The sequence below is a fragment of the Rhamphochromis sp. 'chilingali' genome, assembly GCF_963969265.1.
Source record: "Rhamphochromis sp. 'chilingali' genome assembly, chromosome: 1".
Taxonomy (NCBI): domain Eukaryota; kingdom Metazoa; phylum Chordata; class Actinopteri; order Cichliformes; family Cichlidae; genus Rhamphochromis; species Rhamphochromis sp. 'chilingali'.
Genome location: NC_137929.1, coordinates 23,200,686 through 23,224,710, shown reverse-complemented (window position 1 = coordinate 23,224,710; position 24,025 = coordinate 23,200,686). Strand labels below are relative to the sequence as shown.

Sequence of the window (24,025 nt, the reverse complement as noted above, 5' to 3'; positions counted from 1 at the left end):
GAGCAGATCATCTGATAATTGAAAGGCTGGTTTTTCGATCCCTAACCCGAAGTTGCTCTCCGATGAATCCTTCAGAGTGTGAATGTTAGAGAGAAAGTACTTATTTAGAAAAAGCATTGAGGGCAGGGAAAGTGTGGTAGTTTAAATACAGCAAGTTGTACAAAGTGCTTCGAGCACTCAGGTAGAGTATACCAACATCTTTGTACTCAGCTACATCGCTCAACAAAGTCAACAGGACCACATCATCCACAAAGCATAGATATCATCCTGACACCACCAAACCTAATACCTTCTAGGCCCTGGCTGTGTCCAGAAATCCTGTCTGTGAAGGTTTTGCAAGAAATAACAGTTGGACACTGACACCCAACGGGTCTAACAGCACCAAAACATGCTCCCGAACCAACTTTCCAACTGATTTGGTTGAATTCCTTCTCCAAGGCCACAAAGTAGGCCGACTGGACAAACTACCACACACCCTCAAGTATCCTTGAAAGGTTAGCAAGCTGGTCCATTGTTCCATGAATACATAATTTCAAGGCAATTCATCAAATATATTAATATTTTATTTTTTACATTTTTTTTGTCTTTGTTCAGGTTAACCGCACACGTCTGGGAATGTGCATTAGTTCAATATGGTCAGTTTGGTAAGAAACCGGGACACTATGGGTCAATAATTAATTCTTATTGGAAGAACGAACAAATGCTATCAGAAATGCTACGCGTGGAGCGTTTGAGTGTTGTGCTTGAGCTGGAGGAAACTGAGCTCCAGCCTGAATTACAGAAAATGGAAACTAAGAAGAACAGACAGCGTCTTGTTAGCCACGGCATTAAAAGTGAGTATCTGCCTGTTCTAAGTTGAGAAAAGTGAGTTCTGGGTAAATTTACATGATGTTTAATGTACTTTACTAGAGCGTTTAATGAGCTAGCTGTCTAGCCTGTCTTCCATACTGGTGTCTGTACAAAACCTTACAGTGCAATTTAGGCCCATTAACCAAAGTCTGGGTGTAAACACTCTCATTTCATTCTGCGTGATATGACCCCATAACTATGTGATGTTGTGTTTGTGTGCAGATAACATGACGGCAGAGATAGGAGGTCCTGACTGAATCAGGCTATGTGTCACAGCATCTGTATGTCCTCATCACGGCGGAGAATGCAGCACCGACAACCTTGCTTAGTTGGACTCTTTAAGGTAACATCACTTTAGATGTTGTGGAGTGGAGGTGGCTTGGTCTGAACTGGTATAACATATGAGAGGTGATAGATGGGAGATAGGGGAGGAGGCGACGGTGAATCTCAGACGTAGAAGGAGAGATCTGAATGACAGAGGGGGAGGAGAAAAGGGAGGGAAGAAGAGGAGCAAAGGGGAGGGTTTAGGGAAATAGATTTGAGAAAGAGTGAGGGAGGGAGTGTCTGTGTGTGTGTGTGTGTGTGTGTGTGTGTGTGTGTGTGTGTGTGTGTGTGTGTGAGAGAGAGCGAGAGACAGACAGAGCGAGAGGAGGGAGGGATTGAGCGTGTGAAGCACGCTGCCAGCACACGCTCGGTGAATGCACTGTGAACGGGAACATGCCGGAAAGCGAGTCACACATGCACACTCACACTTACACGACATGCTGGTCATCTGTGTCACACACCCTCGCACCCGTACACCTTCACAGTGTATACACATGCACACACACCCATCTCCCATATTCACTCCCTTGCACGTGTGCAATCGGGCTGAGAGAAGCCTTATACCGGAGACACAGACTTTCCTCTCACACGGACGCGGACTGTGCAGGTGGACTCGGCAGAACCACACCACACTGCTGTCACCCACCAGTAGACACTTTTGCACGCGCACCGGCAACACAGCACCCACCGTAAGGCAGAGCTACCTGCTTGCACACCCCCCCTTCCTCTGTCACTCCCTTCTCCTCATCACCTCTCCCTCCCACCGTCTCTCTCTGTCTCCCTCTATTCATTCATCTCTCTTCCCCCCCGCTGTGAAGTGGCATGAGTTTCTGAAGGACACAGCGCTCCGCTCTGCTGTGGTGTAGTGCGCTGCTGTTAGAGTTGGTGAGCCTGATCCGACAGGAGGGATAGATAGACTCACTGCACTCCCTCCCTCTCTTTCTTTCCCTCCCTCTCTCTCTCTCTCTCCCCCCCTCTGTGTCGCTGTCTGTCTCTCTGTCCCCGCGCTCTCTCGTTCATGAATGTCACCTCTATCTCTGGGAAATGCTGGATTTGTCAAGTCTCCGTCTTTTTCCCTGTCTTCTCTCAGGGCGCGGGTGAACGCGACGGGGATTCCAGGGGAGCCTGAAAGATGCTGAGGAAACAAGCCGCGCTCCGTTCAGCAGAAGCCGCATCCCTTCATCAGCTTGCAGAGCTGATACCTCAGGTCGGACAGTCACTACTTCTTCCTCTACTTCTCTTGCTCTGACTGTGTTCGAGGTGGAGAATTTTTACAGGTGAAGGCAAAGAAAGGACGGGAGTCACAGGCTGTCCCAACAGTGATACTCCTGTCATTTTGGAGAGTTAATGTGTGGACCCCTTTTTTGTCCCAGTGAACAGCATCAGGCTTCTTATTTTTGGGACTGAGCAGGTGAAGAGGACTAAATTTCATCGTTTTTTTAATGGTTCTGGTTTTATAATGCGACGAGTCCCGTTTTGAGACAAACTTCATTTGTGCTTGGAGTACTCTTAGACTGGGACAGAGGTGTCAGAGGGATAGCGGCTACACTGCACTGGAATTTGGGTGGATAACAACATGACTCGTCCTGGCAGAGGTAGAGTGACATGTGAAAGCTTTACTTGAATCGGTCTCCCAACCACAACGCACAAATCCCAGAAGGACATATAAAGGCAAACGACCACTCATCCAAACCTCCGTGAGCAGTGGTTGTCAGACTTGGGAGGGCTTTTAAAGGATCCACCCTTCTCTTTCCTCCACCTCCAACTCTTCCTCCCTTCCTCTCCTTCTTTTTCTGTTCCCTCCCAGTTGATTCGTCCTAGGAAGCCCCCTCCTCCGCTCTGCACCCCTCCCTCAGTGGTGCTCCGTCGCCCTGGGTGAGTGGGCAGGGGGGTGGCCCACGGTACCCCCCGACACCTGGGTGCCACCGAGCCGCCAGAGGCTGGTGAGGGGGCAGCTGGGTCAGCACTGGGAAGATGGCCGCTCTTGCCAGTTCCCTCATCCGCCAGCGCAGGGAGGTCAAGGACCCCCAGGCAAACCGGCAGATCGCCAGCAAGCGAAAGCCCTGCCCGAAGAGCAACAAGTCACTTTGCCAGAAGCAAATCCTCATATTAATATCAAAAGTTCGATTATGTGGCAGTCGAGGGAGAAAAATGGAGAAAAGACCAGGTGAGTTTGTAAAGGCCTTCCTCATTCAAATCCCCTTTTCCAGTTTGGCACTTCCCCTCTGTAACCCCCACCCAATCCCCTCTTTTTCTTTGCTCTGTTTGCTGGATAACTGAATTTTAGTTGACTTGCCAGACGACAGATTAATCCTCAGCTGTAAAGCCTGTAATTTCAGAGTTCAGGACTTAATCTGAATCTGGGAAACATTCCAGCCCATCTTCCTGGTAGCTGTACCCAACATGTCCTGTGTTTATTGTAACAGGGCTCGTACAGGAAATGGACAGAGTAAATTACAGCTAATACACTCAGCTCTGTAACACTCACCACAGGCATCAGCCAACCTGTGCTGTGACTTTAGTGATGACTTTGTCAGGGTGCATGTGGACACATTCACACTCATACACTGACACAGACACGCACACACACTCTGGTAATCTGCAAGCCTACGGTAAATGTGGCCCATGCATGCAGTGATTTACTGGGAAGTAAAAATGTCAAGAGGTCTCTCATTTGTAATTCTGACAGCCATTACTCTCCCTGTGCTTCCTTCAAAACAGGTTAAACACACTTTGGACTAACATGTCTTGTTTGCAAGTTTTTTTTTTCACACTGAACTAAACAGTTGATTTGTTTGATTAGGGTGACCTTGCTGCACAAGTTGCACAAGAGGGTTTGTGCCCCTGATATAAACCTTTGGGGTCTGTTAGAAAATACTTTTCTAAATTTAGATAAAGAGAGGCAGGACTGGGTCGTGAAACACAGGCACACGTACAAGTGGAGTGGACTTGGTCACTGGCAGTGTTGCCAACTCCTCAGTAAGGAAAATCGCTATTGGCTGTCCTAAAAGTCGCTAGAAGTCACTAAATGACGTCATCACCTAATTTGCATAATTGGTCATGCTAATGTAATTGTAACCTACGTTGTTGGAGACAGAAATGACATCGTGGAAGAGACATAAAGTGAGTAAAAAATGTCCTAAATGCACTTAGAATTTATTTAGAACTACAAATAAAATTTCTTTTAGCAGTTATTGTTTTTTTAATGTCACAATTCCAACCCTGCTCCTTTATCCGGGCTTGGACTGGCAGAAGTGACCCGAAATAGGCACTCTGGTAGAGTTACTTTGTGTGTGTTTATAAGTAGTTTTAAACCTTGTGATCCACATAACAGCAAAAGAAGAACTGACTGTGTTACAGTCAGTGCGCGATTCATTTGCAGTTTGGATGCATTGGTGTGAACATCTCCTGCCCTGATAGCGCTTTGGCACAGGCAAGGTGCCCACGGCAGTACCCGCCGCTTGTTGACTGTAAGAGTGATACGCGCTTTCACATCAAAAAGTCGTCATAAATAAGTCTCCAATAACACCAGAAAAAGTCGCCAGATTTGTTGCTAGTCACTTTTTAGAAAAAAAGTCGCTAAGGTGGCAACACTGGTCAACTGGTCGACTGACTTACTTGAGCCTTGAGCCTCACTGAATTAACAAAGGATTAGGAATAGGTGTAACTCTGAGGTTAGAGCTAGCCATATATGCTTTAGAGACAGGGGAAAAAACCAAAATAGATGAAGCACATCATTTTTCAGGTATGTCATTTTATTATATTTGTGCCTTGATTTTTTTTTTCAGATTTAACCCTACCATCAGATTAGTATGGAATTAAAAACGTATCGATAACTCGAATTTCGAGTTATCTTTCTCGAAATTTTGACTTATTAACTCAAAATTTCAAGTTACTTTTCGTTTTGAGAAAAGTAACTTGAAAATTTGAGTTAGCTCTGCCAGTCAGTAATCTACATGGAATGCCCCCTCAAAACCGGATCACAACAAATTGGTGCTTTCGAGAGTACGTTTGCTGATAGTAACGCCATTTAATTCAGCTAATAACACAAGGATTTCATCACTTGTGAAGCCACGCTGAAGATAATCAGCAATTTGTGCTTTCATGACTGGCTCTAATACTGATAGCTTAGCTGTAGCATTTGCAGCTGAGGGCTTCAGCTTCCGGGTAATAAGGAAATGACATCATTCACGTAATTACTGATTGGCAGTGATAACTCAAAATTTTGAGTTATTAACTCGAAATTTTGAGAAAAGTAAGTCAAAATTTCAAGAAAATAACTTGAAATTTTGAGTTATAAATACTTTTTTTTTAGTGGCAGAAATGGGCTTCCATAGATTAGGGATTTGGGGATCATAAAACTTAATTGTATATTTAATTATTTGTCTTTCTTATATTTTTTAAGCATCTAATTGAACTCAGATGATTGGGAACTATATTGAGGAATATCAACATTCTGCTGTCATTACTATGTTTCACATTATTAATAAAACTTTAGACAATCTGAACAGTTGTGTGTGTGACCGGATGTGATAGTCGACTGACCAGTTTGGACGTTGCCTTTTCCTGTTTACTTGCCCTCCGCTGTCCTTTATTGCTACTCTGTGCAAAGTATGCATGTTCCTGTGCACCTGTGTGATATTTATTAGCGGTATGCCGAGTTCTTTGTGATAATTACGTAGGGAAACCTCTGGCGTGTGAAGCAGCATCTGCCATAGAGGCAGCTGCTCTCTATATTATAATTATGGTTGTAAAATATGTTGGACAGGCCGTGGCATTGCCAGCTCCTTGGGAAAAGGCCACGTGCGCTACCATTCCCATTGTTTAAAGCCATTTACATCCTGCTGGCTTCACTGCTTCTCACACTCCTGTGGATTTATTATCGTAATCACGGGCACGTATGGAGGCTGTGGTTTGAGACACATTACCAGCTTCTCCATTTCAAGTTATGATCTACAGAAGCCTGTGATGAGCACCGCGTGTGACAAGATATCTTCATCATGTGTGCATGTGTCATGGACCCCCCCCGTGTGTCTGTGTGTATGCTAGCTGGTGAGTGCGAGTTTGAATCCTCATCGTGTGTGAGTTTCTCCCTCCCTCTCAGAGATTTACCCGAGGCTACAGTTGACCCCTGGCCAGGAATAAACAACTGGAATATTCTCGAGCTGTGGCCTCTACCTCCTCCTCTTCTTCCTCCTCCTGGCATCACTTCAGACCAGCTTGCTTACAGCTTACCTTCACTTTGCTTCCAACTGCCTTCCATTGTTTCCATGGGCTTCATTTGCCTTCTTTTGGCTTATTCTGCATGCTGTGGCTTACAGTCTGTTGAATAGTCATGTATTTTCATTGGTCGCTGTTATCTGACATGAGCTCCTTTGGCTCTGGTTGCCTTTTATTGGTTTCTTTTAACTCTGAGACTGTTAAATTAAAATTCAGCCCAGATTTAACTACAGACATATTACAACACGAGAGCTTTCACAGTAAAAAAAAGAAGAAGCTAAACACATGAACTTATGAATAAGGTGCACATGTGCAAGTATCCCCAAGGCAGGTAGAGAAACACTGATCAACCCCAGAGCACCATTAACTCACTCAAGTTACACGTTAGTCCACAACTCACCAGAAAGCAGCAGTGAATCTTTAACTCCGAGCCAACGTTGTAACATCAGACCACTTGCAATGTGATCTGTGCTGCTTTTTCTCCTTGTTTTTGCCATTGTTCATTAAAAATCGGTCTCTGTCATCCTTACTTGTTTCCATCTGAAGTAACTGGACCTTTTTAGTCCCAGGAAGTCTAAAATGTTTGATGGGTCTTGTTGTGTGTTTAAAAATAAAGCCAATATTACTAGTCTGCTGGTTATTGAAGAGATTGCAGGGTTAAAGTGCTTCTACATTGACTTTACCTTTAAGAACCTGGAAGTTAATCTATCTTTGCTTCCTACTCTATAGCGAATGTTACACAGCTTGAGTTATTGTTGAATGTTCTGATACAACCTATTGGAGAAAAATGTGGAAAGGTTGGTAGTTTTGATACCACTTATGATGTGCTGCAGGTCTTTTCCAGGGAACCCCAAAGGAGATTACACAGCTTGGTGCAAATTTAGGTGGGGATTCAATCCTTTGACGAAGCACACAAAATGCCATATCCTATAAGTAAGCAGAAAGCATTAGTGAAATGATTTATTCAGCCTACCAGAGCTCATTTAATTATGTAATCTTGTAGTGCCATTTTGAATACATTAACCGATGGAAAACTTCAAATCTAGAGAGTTGTGTGGCATGAGTCAGCACAGATGAGCTGCTGTGTGCCAGTTTAACAATCTGCCCACCGTATTTACAGACCAGTGTGTCAGGGACTCTCCACAGACACCTCAAACGTGCACCTCAGTCTTTCCGTATGCCTGTAAGCGTGCGTGTTTACGCTATCGTGTGTCAACCGCTCTCTGCTAGTACGTCACTACATTGTGACTGGATACTTCAGGTTCCCTTTGTTGAAGACCATTTGAGGCTATTGCAGGAGAGGAGGAGGTGTACTCTGAAACAATTGTGTGTGCGTGCGCACGTATGTGTCCTCAAACATTCGCTTTGTACCTGTGCTGTAGTGACGGCCGGAGTGACGTGTGTTTGTGTGTCCTGGCCCGACCCACATACATCTCCCCCTTACCTTCCCTCTTCTACTGTCACCCCACGTCTCCCGCTATCTCACTCCTGCACCTCCACACACACACACACACACCCTCTAACCCTCACCTAAACCATACTAATGATGCCCCAGCACTACAGCCCACTCAGCTTATAACAAGGTCATCTTGCCCCACACAAACACACACACTTACACACACACAAACCACCCTGAGCAGAGACACAATTTCAAGTACAAACATACAAACCCACACACTCATACAGGGACAAACACAAACAAATGATGAGATTTTATGATAATTTAGGTAGAGTGTGTAGGAGAGAGATAATTTCACCCCGGCTTTGTGCTTGTGTGTGTAAGCAGGGTTGATATGATCTAATGAGGATGTTAAGCCGCCTATTGGATATCAAAGCGAAACCAGTATAGCTTGTCTTGTCCTCTGACTGCCGGCTGGAGCTGCTGTGGAAACCCTCCTCTCTTCTGTTAACAGGATAGAATAACACTCGGAGTTGTTTCTGCAGCACGGGGGCCAAGTGTTCATCCAGCAACGGCAAATTGGTGTGTGTGTGTGTGTGTGTGTGCAGCACAGAGAGAAAATCTGCGTGCATTTGTATCAGAGACAAAAGAGGAATGACAGTGTGACAATAGTGGGCATGCACACTTCAGCCTGACTCTGTGTGTGTGCGTGTGAGTGTGTCCGAGGCTCATTGTTGTGTCGTGATACATCAGGGCACATCAGCTCCTCTCATTAACACACACTGATTTATCAATAACGTGCGGCAGCGTTTGGAGAGCACACATTGAACCGGGGCGATTTACTGCCTCGTAGACCGGACACTCTGGACAGGCCAAACGAGGTAACTATATTTCTTTCTCTGCCTCTCTGTTTGTCTCTCTCTTTATCAGCGTTCTCCCTCTCTCCTCCTGCTGGTCAATCCATCAGCTTTCTCCTTCTCTCTCTATCTCACCTCTCTTTTTTTCTCTTTTCGCCCATAGCTTTGATCACCCCGATCTTCCTCCACACACACATACACTTATCTTTTCAAGGACATCTTGCTTTCTTATAACTGTCCGTCTCTCAGTGTCTTCCTGTGTCTAATCATCTTTTCTTTGGTCCTTTCTTTGTTTATTCACTGGACACTAGAGAGACTCTTGTTATTGTGAATCCATGTGATGTAACATGTGGTTGAGTTGTTAACTGATCACCAGTGGGTGTGATGCATGCCCTATACCAGCTTTATCTTCTAAAATTATACCGGTGTACTAATTTTCAGCAGATGATACATTCTAGGAAAAGTTCAACCCACCATAGACTGTATGGATGTGATAGACCTTGCCACTGTGACATCACTCATTGGTGCGCCACCGCAAGGTTGCATTTATCACTATCAGAAAACAAACTTATTATCCACAAAGACCAAAAATGTTGTTTTTACAAGGTTGTAAACTGGATTTTAACTGCAATGTTATTGGGCATTACAGATAAAGTGACTGGAAAGACAACATGTCTATTTAATTAACCCTTTAATGCATCAATTATGACAACAACAATCAGAATTTCATGCATGAAAGGGTTAAATAACAATAATTACAATGAAACACGTCATACATCTATAGTAACATTAAACGACCAGTGGGTGGCAGGATATGGAGTGACAGATCATTGCCCAATGTAATGGTTTATGTGCAAGTGCACCATCAACACTGACACAAATAGGAGAAAACAGCCTTTGAATAGCTGTCCACTGTAGTGACAACTATGCGTGAAAGGGTTAAAACCACAGTCCTTACCCAACATTAGAAAATGGCCCATGTTTATTAAAATGCAACTATAGACAGGAGTTTAAAAGACAACACTTCAAATATTTGTAGCTCTTTCAAGGGTCCCAAAAACACACTCTGATATCACTTGAATTAATTGCATGTTAAAGAAAAATGGATGGATGGATTTAATGGAGACATTGTTACCAGAAAAATCTCTGATTCAGCTTTTCATGTGGTGCGAGTTCACAGGAGCCATCGTAAAGCACTTTTTGTGTACCACATTTTTATTTTCAGTTTCTCTGTTACTGACAGTTAGTTAGAGATAACCAGCCTTCAATCTGCTGTCAGCCAAACTACTACTACCACATGCTTCATGCAGTGCATTAGTAGCTGATTACATCCATTGTTTTATAACCGGTTCTGCTCTCCGTCTTTGCCAGTGCGGCAGATGTTGTGTATGAAATGGGGCCCAGAATAAATGATTCAGAGATGCTAACATTTGCCCTGTGTGATGATCAATGTGGGCTTTCAGTCCCGCCCCTCCCAAACAATTGATTTATGGAGACAACCGGCGTTTGTTTTTGCTGCAGAGTTTTTTTGGATCAGCATCAATCATCATTATCAAACAAAATCGAATATTTCTGGTGGAAGTGCCCGTATCTGTGTGTGTGTGTGTTGTATTTTATCTGGCATCTGTCTGAACTGTGGGTGAGCGCTGATTGGGACACGTTTGGTTTATGAAGTCTAGTAGTTCCTACCCTAGTAGGAATAAAGCGAGCTGCTTATATGGCATTTTGTTGGCACGACACGGCACAGCGAGGCACTGAGTGCGTCAAAGTGTAATTAGAGCAGGGCAACGAGTGCCACGATGAGTTTCAGATCTGAAGACGTTGCTCTTCAAATGACCTCCAGTTGAGTATCACACACAACTGAAACTCAGTGTTTGTGTGTGCATGGGAAGACGTTTGAGTTCATCAATCCTAATACTCAACATCCTGCTTTGGCATCAGACACTGTGATTTACCATCTTGAGAGCCCGAGTAACAAATAACAAATAACGTCAAGCCAACGCTACCACCATCACCACCAACCCAACATCGCCTTTCTCAATGTCACAAACCCCTACAGGAAGACTGTCCCTTTAATCAATGCTTGTAGTTTAACCCATTATATTAACATGCTGAGGGCAGCGAAGCCATCATTTGCATTTGATATGCAATCAATTTGCCGCATGGTCTCTGTGCGGAGCCGGGCGAAACGTGCATCACATGGCGATGACAGTTTAGGGGTACAGGGAACACAGACAGACGTACGACTGCAGCAACAATCAAGCGGCACGAGACCCTTCTGTCTAACATGATGACACACAGCAGTGCAGGGAGATCCACATAAGCACACAACACACACGCACGTACATGTCGTGGTCACGCGTTCGGAGTCTGATCTCTCTTTCAGCTCCACCACACAGTGTCCCTGACCGAAGTGAGGCTCTCCAAAAGAAAACTCATGAAATCAGATGCCATTTTTATCTCCCTTTCTTACTCTCTCTGTGTGTGTTTGTGTGTATAAACCTCTCATTCTAACACATACGCACCACATCAAAAGTGCTGTCGAGTGATGTGCAAAGATAAGCTGGCCTTATGGGAAAAGTCTCTGTGTGCATGCTTTTCTGCTTGCGTCTGTATCTGATTACGTGTTAATTTACTCTGATCACAGGGTGGTGGTGTAGGATTTACTGACAGGTGCTCTGGCCCGTGGCAGATCAGCACACAGCACACACGAGCAACCCTTTTCTTTATAGCTTCTTTATATAATTCTTTTAAAATGTTGCTAACATGGGGTTAGACTTGTTATGTTTTCTTCTATAACTGGTCATAAGAAGTAGATCTCCAGGCTTTCTGAAGGTCTTTTAGAGTTTTTCTTTGGACATTTCTTTTCACTTATATCAGTCCAGTCCTTGCACATGATCATTTTCAGAGGAATAACTAAAAGGACGAACCAGTGTTGTGTTGCACTGACAACAAATAATTTTAAATTATTTTTTTGGGCACTTTGTTACTAATAACCTGTCATAAAAATATAATTTGTTCGATTTTCCTTTAATTGAATCAACAACAAAAAAATACCACTACCAACAAGATGATTCTTAAAGAGCTCTTAGCAGATTAGCAAAACATGCTAATCTGCTAGTAGTTTAGCATGTTTTGCTAATTGGCTAATGTCCCTACAAAATTTGAGAAACTGGTTAAGTGAAGGACAAAAGAAGAAGTGGCAGGCCTAAGAACTATCTGCGGCACATGAACAGCATAGAAAGTCGTGTCTTTAAGAAATAGGACAAAAGATCCAGCAAAGACCTGACACAGGGCTTGAATAGCTTCATTTATTAGCATGACAATCCCAAACACGCTGCCAGTTAAAGCATACCTGAAGAGGAAAACATACCATTGATCACTGAGAGCCTGGACATCAACATTAATAAAGCAGTGTGGGATTATCTTGACAAAGAATGAAAGAAAAGAAGAGCTTTGAATACCCTTTAAGAAGCCTGGAGAACTATTATTGAACACCACTTAAAAAAATTACAAGAAAACCTGTCTAGAAGAGTTCAAGCTGTGTTGTTCAGGTTTTTTTTAGTTTTTTTTAGTTTTTTTTACCTTTTTTATTATAGGTTAGCATGTTTTTCAACAAATCCCTGCACCTACCTCCTGTTTTCCTAGAAAAATATAAAGAGTGTGGTTCAAGACTTTTGCAATCTACTATATACCAACCAAAGTGTGATCTAGTTTCCAGTCCATAAACTTCAGCTTGCACAAGTCATTCAAAGTAAATTTATAACAGAAAACCTGCCCAATGAGCTGGGTTTGGACTTTAACAGCCAGGGGCTTCTAAGACTGCTATGAATGATATTAACCTAAATTACAAGATCCAGAGCTTCTGGCATATGATCCATCCAAAGAACTCAGTGTGGCAAGTGGACTACTGCTGCTTTCATTCCAATTTTAACTAAATTCCTCATGGAAGTGTAATACTGAATCAAGTGTCCCTTTTATTGATGTCTGAGCAAGAGCGGCTATATGGCAGCATACTGTATGATAAACAGGGCTGCTTCCAATATATTTGTATTTTGCAGTGAAGAGAAACGTATTCAGCCACAAACACAGGGAGACACAAGCACACGCAGGACCAAATCCCAGGACCCCCACAGATATTTACCACTTGTCCTGTACTGTATTTACAGTGCTGTTTCCAAGTCACTGCACGAATAATCCTGCATTACGCCTCTTACGAGTGTCTATAGAGAGGCAGCAGAGGCAAATGTCTTCCTTATATAATCATAATTGATTGTGTTAGTGTACAGACATTGAACAGGTACAGCTTTTCAGACAACTCTCCAACGGATACGCACACAATGTGTGCACAGTAACACAAACACTACTGTACTTGTTTTGGAAAGAAATGTGGCAAATTGCATAGACAGACTTGCAGTTTACATTTGCAGTACACACACACACACACACACACACACACACACACACACACACACACACACACACACACACACACACACACACACACACACAGGTGATAAAAGAGCTGCAGTCTACACTGTATCACCCTCTTTAGGCAGGTCTGTAGTTTTAATACTGTGTAAATCTTAAACTGGAACCTACAGCACACACGTTTCTTATGTAAAGGATTTTCTGTTAATTTCTTTTATATGTCACACACATAATTCATATGTATATGCATGTGTTTGTGTGTGTGTGAGTCATCTTGCTGATTGCGGCATCCTGTCTACCTGTGTGTTGTTCCCCAGCGGTACACAAGCACAGGTGCATAACGTGCCCTTCACTTTAATGTGCCATCAATCTGGAAAGCTGGAGGCAAGCCAAAGTGCAACCTTCCCAAGCCACTGCACACATCACGTATGGACACACGCAGCCATACGTGTGTGTGCGGTTAATGTATGGTGGAAATGCTTGCCTTAACATGAGAGTTTGCATAGAATCGAGAGGAGAATTTCTTCTAATCCCGGGGCTTTCCCTGTGCCATTAAATTATCCATCATGCAATTAGGTTGTCATTCATCAGAAATGGGCAGAGACGGATCGAGAGTGATAGAAGGTCCTCTTCACCATTTATTAAGTCTGCACTGAGCATTAAAATCTTATAAGTCAAATGAAAAATTTCAATTTGTAGATCTTTGATCAGCCTGCTCTGTTATTGTCCTTAAACCAAGCAGAAATATCACAAAAATGTCATCTCTCAATTTTTAGCAAAGATGAATTGGCATAATAATCTGCAACCAAATTTTTTAAGGTGTAAATTGGACACGAATAAATGCTACACTATATGGTTGAATTTTTGTGTGTATAAGCTGCAATAATTAGCACTCTTACACCAACTATGTTTTAAGCATCTAAATCAGTGGTCACCGAATGGTGCACCGAAGCCAAGTGATTATATCATAATTATTATTATAAGTCATGGTCCTTGAGATTTGTTCTGAAGTGGTGTAATTGAAATCAAACTGAAACTGGTTCTTTGCTAATTAGCATACAAGATGCTTGCAGCTACAATAACATCAAATGTTTGTTTGGAAAAACCCATTTTGAAACTGTGAAATGCCAAAATCCAAATACATGTATGCAATGTACGTTTATATGTAGTCTAATAATTTGCCTCAGCTGCTTTAGCCTACTTCCTTTTCACAAAATAAAAGGAAATACTTAGCTTATCCTTTACATCTTACAGGGCAAAGCTAGCACAGTGGGCTACTTCTATTTACTATTTCTCTTACTTCATCATGCAGCACATCTTGGCGAGCACAAGCTCTCTACAGGAGTGCAGGTGTGTTGCTTGAGTGGAACAGCTCGGTTATTAGTTCTTAATTTGCATACTTAACATTAAGACAAATGCATCAGTGGCAGCTGTCGTCGCGGGCCGCCTAACGGGTATTAGCGGTGTAGAAACTATTGGCGTTGCAACTGCTGTGTTTACACAACTCTGCTAGCCAGCAAGACAGCGGCTGGTCTAGCTGTACACTAACTGCACCTTATCCGGTCTTTAAGTCTGACATCATTAGCCTTGTCTGGGCTCAAACTCCGCTGCAGGTCCATAAGTCAAACAATCACTGCGGCATCACTGAGAGTTGAAAACTGTCTAAATTCTTTCATCTGTGATAAAATGATCAGTGTGGCTGCTTTACCAGGTGTAACAATTACGTTTAACATCCAGGCATCCATGAAAACGGAATTTATGACATTTAACAGAGTTAGAAATTAGCAGGAAGTTAGCTCGCTACCTTCCATCATACATAAATACAATATAGCATGTCCTGACTGAGGGATTTTGGAAACAAATTAAAACGTACAGCTCTGCTATCACTTCCGACATAAATGAAGACAGAAAACTAAACAGCAGTGACGTTTGTAGGGTTACTGAAGTTTGGCTAGCTGGTATATAATGATGTGCTACGTGACCGCTAGTGACACAGCTATGTTAGCATAATATAAACACACAAACTTTTTTCCACTCAATAGTTAACATGAGGATTCTCAATGGTCAGCGACAAATGTAATCGCATGGCAGGATGCTGTAAACAGACCAAACTTCAGCCAGGAGAACAACTGAGAGAATCCATCCACAATATGAGGTTAGTCATTCATATAGTGCTGCATGAGCTGTAGTTACATCCAGAGATGGGCAGTAACGCGTTACTTGTAATCTGATTACTTTTTTCAGGTAACGAGTAAAGTAAGGAAATACTATTGCAAAAATGGTAATTAGATTACCATTACTTTCCTGCAGGAACGCTGCGTTACTGCGTTACGAAAACCGTGATTTTTTTGCGAGAATGTCTCATGACAGTGACGTAAGCGAGTGCGACGTTCGTGACAACAGCTGTGTGCAGATCAACAATGGATCATATATCGAGTGCGGGAGACAGTATGAGCGTGCAGCGTTTAAACCGTGGAAGTACTGACTTTATTTTGAGTTTGATTCCATAAAAAGTGACAAAACATTAGCGTCCGTTGTGCGTGGGAAGAAAACTTCTTTTTACAGCGAAAAAAAACCCCTAAACTTCCAAGCAAGCACCGAGTGCGCAACGGCGTAATGGGAAACTCACAGAGAAACTCGCGGATTCTTCAACTGACCGCGGCACACCTGCACCAGGGTAAACATCCGCCTAACCCACTCCTGCTTTACAGGTGAAAATAGAGCAACAGGATCGCTAGTCTTTGATGTTATTTATTTTCAGCTGTGTTTTACTTGCATCTATTTGAAAGACTGAGTGTAAACACAAAAAAACATTTTATTTTATGTGCTGGAATGTGCAGAAAATAGGTTTAAATGTTAAACAAATTTCTTCAAGTCAGAGAATGGCGCATATAATTAAATTTTTGCTTGACGCATAAAGTTAAAAGGTTAAAACTAATAAAACAATTTTTAAAAAGTGTCACGGCTGGCGGAGTGAGCCGTGTGGAGTGGAGGAAAAGGAGGACCCAAAATGCAGCAACTGATGATACGAGTGAAGTTTATTTACACGGTGGCAGTGGCAAAAACAGGCAATGAAGCATGAGTAATGACAAACCTAAACTGGGAGAAACTAAAGAGCAAACCTGAAATCTACAAAACTGAGAACGGAGCAGAGAGACGCAGACTAAGGAACAAGATACCAAGAAACACAGACGAGCCGACAACGAACAAAGACCGACACACACACACACACACACACACACACACACACACACACACACACACACACACACACACACACACACACACACACACACACACACAAGGTAATCGGGTAATCGCACACAGGAGGGAAGAACAGCTGATCTGAATACACATGATGACTGGAGGACACAAGCTGAACACAATGACAACAGACACAGACCTTCAGAATAGAACAGGAAATCTAGGGCACGAGCCTTCAAAGTAAAGCAGGGAACACAGACTGATTTACAACACGACACGGGGACATGAACAGAGCACCAAGGACAGACACAGGTAGGGCTGAATACACACCAAACTTCAGGTTCAACCCTAAACTAATACAAAATCAGAATAAACACGAGGCACAAAAATGACTTCAAAGAAACACAAAACTCTGGGTCAAAATTACCCAGGACCATGACAGTACCCCCCCACCAAGGGCTGGCTCCAGACAGCCCAAAACAAAAACAGATGACCAACCCAGGGCGGGCGGCGGGGGTCCAGGACGGAGGGACCACCACCGAACAAAAACAAGCTCCAGCGAACCAAGTGACTCGTCCAAAACAAACACACATGCTGGAGCACAAGAACAACAACACAGTTCAGGAGGCCGGCCCAGAGGCTGACAGCTCAGAAGTCCAGGACAGTTCATCTTCTGAGGCCGGCCACGTCGGCGACACAGCTCCGAAAGCCGACCGAGCGGAAGGCAGCGGTGGCGGAGCGGAGGCAGTTCAGGGGGCCGACCGTGCGGACAGCAACGGCGGCGATGACACAAGTCTGGAGGCCGACCGCGCGGAAGGCAGCGGCGGCGTCTAGGAGGTCGTCCATATTGACGATGACGCTCCACCAGCGGCCTGGCAGATGACCGCCGATGTCGAGGCGGCAGTTCGGAACCCGAAGGTGGCGTGGCCGTCGCAGCACCAGACGAGACCGAAGCAGAGGCTGGACCAGACGAGGCCGAAGCAGAGGCTGGACCAGACGAGGCTGAAGCAGAAGCCGGACCAGGCGAAGCTGAAGCCGATGAGGAGACTGGACCAGACGAGACCGAAGCTGAAGCAGAGGCTGGACCAGACGAGACTGAAGCAGAGGCTGGACCAGACGAGGCTGAAGCAGAGGCTGGACCAGACGAGGCAGATGATGATGCTGAAGCCGGGCCAGGCGAGGCAGATGATGATGCTGCAGCAGGGGGCTGGACGGGCTCCTTGGGCCCTCCAGCTGACGAGTCTTGGGGCTGGACGGGCTCCTCGGGCCCTCCAGCTGACGAGTCTTGGGGCTGGACGGGCTCCTCGGGCCCCCCAGCAGGCGAAGCAGGAGGCTGGACGGGCTCCTCGGGCCCCCCAGCGAAAACAGTCTCTGGACCAGTGGGCACCGGGGCCCCTGGAACACACAGGTCAGAACCAGTAGGCGCACGGGCCTCTGGCAAACACAAGGCAGACTGCAGCTGCACGGAGCATTGACTCAGCTCAGGCAGCGACAGCCGAATGCAGTCCTCAGCTGGCTTCTTAACCTCCAGGGGTCCAGAGTTGGCTGGGGGCTGGAACCCAGCCTCTGGGGAGGCCCTGGAGTGCGTCACAGTCTCTGTACTGGCCAGCTGTTGCGGACTGACTACTGCATTATGTGGTGTGTCTCTCTGCTTGACATGAACAGGTGAAAAATAGTTCTTTCTGGGTTGGATGGACTTAACTTGTTGTGCAGGAGGAGTTGGTGAAGATGATGGCTGAATAGGTGATAATAAGGCTGATGAGTCTCTTGCCAACTGAGCTATTGACTGAGCCATGGATTGTAACCAAGTGTCTAATAGGTCTGGCTGTGACTGTAATGGAGGTGACGGTTGAGTGGCTAACTGAGGTAGCGGCTGCAGGGCAGCTAACCGAGCTACCGGCTGGGCAGCTGGCTCAACAAACACAGCCCCGGAATAAACAGTCACACGAGCTGCCAAAACAGACGGAGTGTCTTTTTCACTCACCACAGCCGGCAGTTCCGAAGTCCTAATCTCCGGCTGTGGGGCGACGTGCCGACGGCGCGATCATCGCTTCCTCCCGGGCTAAACCTCCGGCGGGCCGGGCAAAACCTCCGGCGGGCCGGGCAAAACCTCCGGCGGGCTGGGAAAAACCTCCGGCGGGCCGGGCAAAATCTTCACCGCCGGGCTGGGTTGGGTACCGGTAGCGGCTGGAGGGCGAAGGTGCAGCTCATGAAGGAGGAAGTCCTGTGCCAGCGGGTGAAGCGAGTCTAGCAGCCAGGAGTGTGCAGAGAGTAGCTGCTGTAGCCTGGCTTCTACAGCGCGGTGGAACTCTTCTCCCTCCTGCTCGAGCCACAGGTTTACCAACCTTGCGACCGTGTCGGTTACCTCCTCCCGAAACTCCTGGGTAGGTGCGAATGCTGCTGGGTCCATGTTTGGTCGGCTCGTACTGTCACGGCTGGCGGAGTGAGCCGTGTGGAGTGGAGGAAAAGGAGGACCCAAAATGCAGCAACTGATGATACGAGTGAAGTTTATTTACACGGTGGCAGTGGCAAAAACAGGCAATGAAGCATGAGTAATGACAAACCTAAACTGGGAGAAACTAAAGAGCAAACCTGAAATCTACAAAACTGAGAGCGGAGCAGAGAGACGTAGACTAAGGAACAAGATACCAAGAAACACAGACGAGCCGACAACGAACAAAGACCGACACCCACTATATATACACACACACACACACACACACACACACACACACACACACACACACAAGGTAATCGGGTAATCGCACACAGGAGGGAAGAACAGCTGATCTGAATACACATGATGACTGGAGGACACAAGCTGAACACAATGACAACAGACACAGACCTTCAGAATAGAACAGGAAATCTAGGGCACGAGCCTTCAAAGTAAAGCAGGGAACACAGACTGATTTACAACACGACACGGGGACATGAACAGAGCACCAAGGACAGACACAGGTAGGGCTGAATACACACCAAACTTCAGGTTCAACCCTAAACTAATACAAAATCAGAATAAACACGAGGCACAAAAATGACTTCAAAGAAACACAAAACGCTGGGTCAAAATGACCCAGGACCATGACAAAAAGAGACTTTTCCATTTGATTACATTTTGTATGATGAATTATGCAGAAAAAGTAGAATTGGGCTGAAAGATCTATTGCTTTATCACCTATTCAGGTTGTAAATCGTATTTTTAAAAAGTAACTAAGTAACTAAGTAATTAATTACTTTTGAAAATAAGTAATCAGTAAACTAACGGGATTACTTTTTTGGGGAAGTAATCGGTAATTAGTTACTGATTACTTTTTTCAAGTAACTTGACCAACACTGGTTACATCGTACAGTTTTAAAAACTGAGCTTTAAAATGATTAGCAGTAATAAAAGTTTTTAGGGGCTTTTTGAGAATAAATAGAAGAAAATACAAAACATTAAACATGTTAAAAACAGTAAAGCCATATTAAACGAGACTACTTTGGGCCCGGAAGCAGGATTTGTCACGTCATCACTTAAAGACCGGATACTGACAGACGATGTGCTTTGCTTTCATAGCTAGGGATTCCATGCCTTTTACCGTCTCAGTAAACTACGACCCATAGTGGTCAAGCAATACTAACTTAATTCTACTAATCTGAGTTTGACATACTTGCCTTGCAGCACTGAGTGGATGATCTTTCACCAACCTCTCTCTTCCACCGCGCTTTCCAAAAGCCATACCCGCAACCTTGTGGTTGTTAGTTCAAATTCATTGGCCAATGTTTAGCGTCATTTCGTTATGTGTCCCAACATCCAATGGCATGTCACATTGTTTTCATGACCGTGCCCTCGCCCCAGGTGCAGAGGCCTATTTCTGTTCAGGAATGTTGCAGTTCCTACCTCTACATTTATTTTTTAAAATATATAATTAGCACAGCGTGGCCGTGCAATGTTTAATGTTTTTTTTTTTTTTACGTTTTTATTCATATTAATTATATTTTCACTTATTACCTCTGAATTATTGAAACAGACCAAGATGACATAAAATTTTCAGCAAAATTATCATTCAAATACTCCTTTAATTATTAATTGTTCTCATTAATTTTTGATCATTTTATATATTTTTCCATAGTATTACATTTGAATTTAACAGTTCACAGTTAACAATGTAACTATGCATATGTATAAAAATATATTTAAAAAATAAGAAAATATGTTTTATTACATTTACAGTGATTTTATGTTATTTTACATTTGACATGTAAAATCACAGTTTATTTATGTAAATTTAATGATATTCTAGAAAAACAGTAAAAAAAACTGTGAACTACACAGTAAAATAGAGAAGGTCTCTCCTTCCCTTCCCCCCCAACCAGTCACTACAGATGCCTGCCCCTTCCTGAAGCAGAAGAAAATGGATGGATTGACTTGATGTTTTATTCTGTATGACCAAAAGCAAGTGAATGGGCCCAAAACTCATCAGCAAAGTATTTACTGAGGTCAGGACCCTTTTTCCCCATTAGACTTCTATAGGACCAGAAGTGTTTGTGCAGTCACAGTTCAAGTCAGGTTTGACTTATTTAGGAGTTACTTAAAGAATCTTTACGCAAAAAAGCTAACGCAGTCTGCTTTAGTCTGATTCCGTCATTGATATGGTTAAAATATTTACCTGTTCTAAATTTGTATACAGATATAGAAATGAAAATTATACCCAGCTCAATGAGCTGCTTATGTTATGTGTGGTTATGTGTTTATGAAAGGCAGCCAGGGTACCTAGCTGTTTTTAATCCTTAACCTCCTAAGACCCGAACTCTTCCATGGCATGCATTTTTAATTTCTCTTTGATATTTGGGCATATTGAATGTAAAAACAAAGAATTACAGATTTGTTTTTTTTTTTTACCTAATTTTTGTTTCCAAGAAAAACGAGAGCTACATATGAGGATATTCGTTTAAAATTTTGATAGAACAGTAGCAGTATAATGTCCTCATAAGTGGATATCAGGTGCTTGTAGAGCAAAATTGAGAATTTTGGTCTAAAAACCCAAAATGTGATGTCCACATATGTGGACGCCATATGCTGTAAGCCACCCAAGGCCTTTGCGCCATGAAGACAGCCATTCAAAGATATTTATCATCATTATTTTTAAACCATTTGAGTTTCATTAGACATGCTGAAGTGGTAAATGATGGGAGTGTCGGGTGCTGACATTCAGTAAGGTCACAATGCAGATTTAGACTCATGACGTTTTCTTCCATAATGACTCAAATCTCCAGAACATCAATCACGTCTTTAATAACTAATAAGTTAACCCATGTTTTCATGCAGGCATAGGTGGTGAAGCATTGAATACTTACATAACTTATAACTTATTTAACCCCTTTTTCATCACAAATTTATGTCCGTCTTCTCTTAAATGTAACCTCATCATTTCAACACACCTTATTGCAGATCTGCAATCAGTTGTAGGTTCATTGCACATTCATACAGGCTGAGGTATTTCACATATGTAGGCTTGTATGTTTATGACAGACTAACAAGCTAATGCCTAGTGCCTAATGCAGAGCTGAGGAAATTCCAGTGTTGTGTACCAACTCTACCCATTCACATAAGGCTATGCCAGCGTCTTATATGCTTTCTCTTGAGTGCAAGGACGTTTCTTGGTTGATTCTAATTGAAAAAACAAAACTGAAAAAAGACCTTGTGATTAGGGTTGGAAGACCTCTCAAACGATCAATTCTCAAAAAAGTGCTCCAGCTTACTACACATAAGTTCTTGTACAACTATAATCCAAGTGAAAATGAACTTTATTTGACTTTTTAAAATTGTATTTGTATAGCTCTCTGCCACTACACCTTTCAGATGCCGGTAGGTGCTGTTGTTACTTTGCTGTGTTTGGCTAAGTTTTGTACTTCTTCTAACAAAATGCAGAGAGCGTAGCTGAGCGGTGTATCGTGTGTCCGACAGGTTTTCTTTGTGATACCTGGTTCAACAAAACCTAAGATGTCAAACAAAGATAATGGCTATCATGGCAGAAAAAAACCCTTTTCCGTTAAGCTACGATTTCTGCTTCAGGCTCAGTGCACAGAGCCTTAAACATGTCTGACACTAGGACTGACACTTGACTCTTCTTTTACACAAAACAAACCTATCAGGAAGAAACCAGAGATAAAACTTATTCTTGCATTATCTAAATTCCTGAAACAGAATTCATGTAAATTCCTTTGTGCTTACAGTTTGTGCTTCTTTAATGCGACTGCATGGGGCCATCTGGGTGTATCAGCCCCACAGGTTTCATGTATAATGTGTTCTGTGATCTTTTAGTGTCACTTTGGTGCTTTTTATAAAAGATTTTTTCCATGACTCTGAACACAACCTGGTCCACAGCTTGTTATATGTTCAGCATAAGTTACCACGGCAATTCTAGTGCCAGAGTTAGATGCCCCTCCCACTGTCATGGAGGAGATCTTTGCCTAATCTGGCAGATGATTGGCTGACAGATGTAAGGAAGCTCACAGGGGCGTACAAAACTACAGAACGTTTCTCAGATGTTCTCTGGTCGCTCCTTCCTTTCACCTTACGTCAACCTTCTTTGATCTTTATGTTAGTTCATGTTTAATAAATTATATTTTCTTAGAGTAGTTCTCTTGTGTTGGCTCCTTCTCTGTCATTTACCTCGAGCCATTTCCTGACAAATGGGGGTTCTCGTCATCTTGGGTGCAAGAGATCCAAGGCGGTGATGCTGGATGATTCTCCTATTTGACACAAATTTGCATGAGGACATAGACAAGTGAGAAGAAGTGATTGGACACAAGACAATTTCTTAAATAAAAATAAATAACCATAAACATAGAATGTGGGTTAATCCCCAGCGGTACAGTTTCCTAATAGCTTGGAAAAATGTATTCTCCAGGGTCACATGCTTGCTTGTATGTGATTTGTTAGCACAGCTCCTTTCTCCAGTTGGAGAAATGATTGACCAGTTTACTATGGAGCCAGAATTTTAAACAGGGGAAACTACCCATCTGTATTCATTAGAAACTGCAACAGGGTAATGACCACAAAGATTGCATGTAGCAGATGGACAAAGCTGTCTGCCGGTTTATTGCATGCACTGGCAACACAGAGAAAACAATTTAAATTCAGAATATGTGTAAATAACATGAACAGCTGAAATCAGCAAACATGAACACAATGTTGGGCTGAATGAAGGAAGGGAAACACCAGGGCCCGACTGCACACAGGGCTGTCTCACAGAAGGCTGTGTCTCTGTCCATATATGCTACCATAAAATAAGTGTGATCCATGCGAATTACACTATCAGTACAGCTTCCTCAGAGTTCCTGGCAGGCGCATCGACACAAACATTTGCTGTTTTTCTAAGTGTGAAATGAGGAAGCCGCTGATTTTACTATAAAACTGTGCAAATGCTGTTTTTAAAAAAACAGGAATGTGGGCTATGAAGTGAAGCATCCGCTGCTTCCTCTTGCTCTCTCTTAGACTAAAATTGAGATGGGAGATGGTGTGATTAGAGCAGACGAGGACAGACTGAAGTTTGACCTCTAGCTGAGGATATGGAGAGAGTGGATGAGGAGGAGGAGGAGGAAGGAGAGATAAAGAGAGATGTAAGTGGGATTCCACAGGTCAGAGGTCCAGCGGAAAGAGAAACGATGATAGTTGTGTTTTTAATGTGATCAGAATTCAGATGGAGGGATTTTTCTTGTGCTGTGCTTTTCTGAGTATTGCTTCGTTGAGCAT

The 24,025-nt window shown here is 43.5% G+C and overlaps 1 protein-coding gene across 1 annotated transcript in view; it reads left to right on the top strand.

Moving 5' to 3' along the window:
* Positions 1-1,164: 1,164 nt before the first annotated feature.
* Positions 1,165-24,025, top strand: part of fgf11a (fibroblast growth factor 11a) — a 105,660-nt gene continuing 82,799 nt past the window's right edge. Inside the window, exons 1-2 of the mRNA XM_080891446.1 lie at positions 1,165-1,192; positions 2,264-3,340. Of these exons, the coding sequence (XP_080747572.1) occupies positions 3,148-3,340 (193 nt within the window). The 5' untranslated portion in view covers positions 1,165-1,192; positions 2,264-3,147. The remainder of the gene's footprint in view (positions 1,193-2,263; positions 3,341-24,025) is intronic.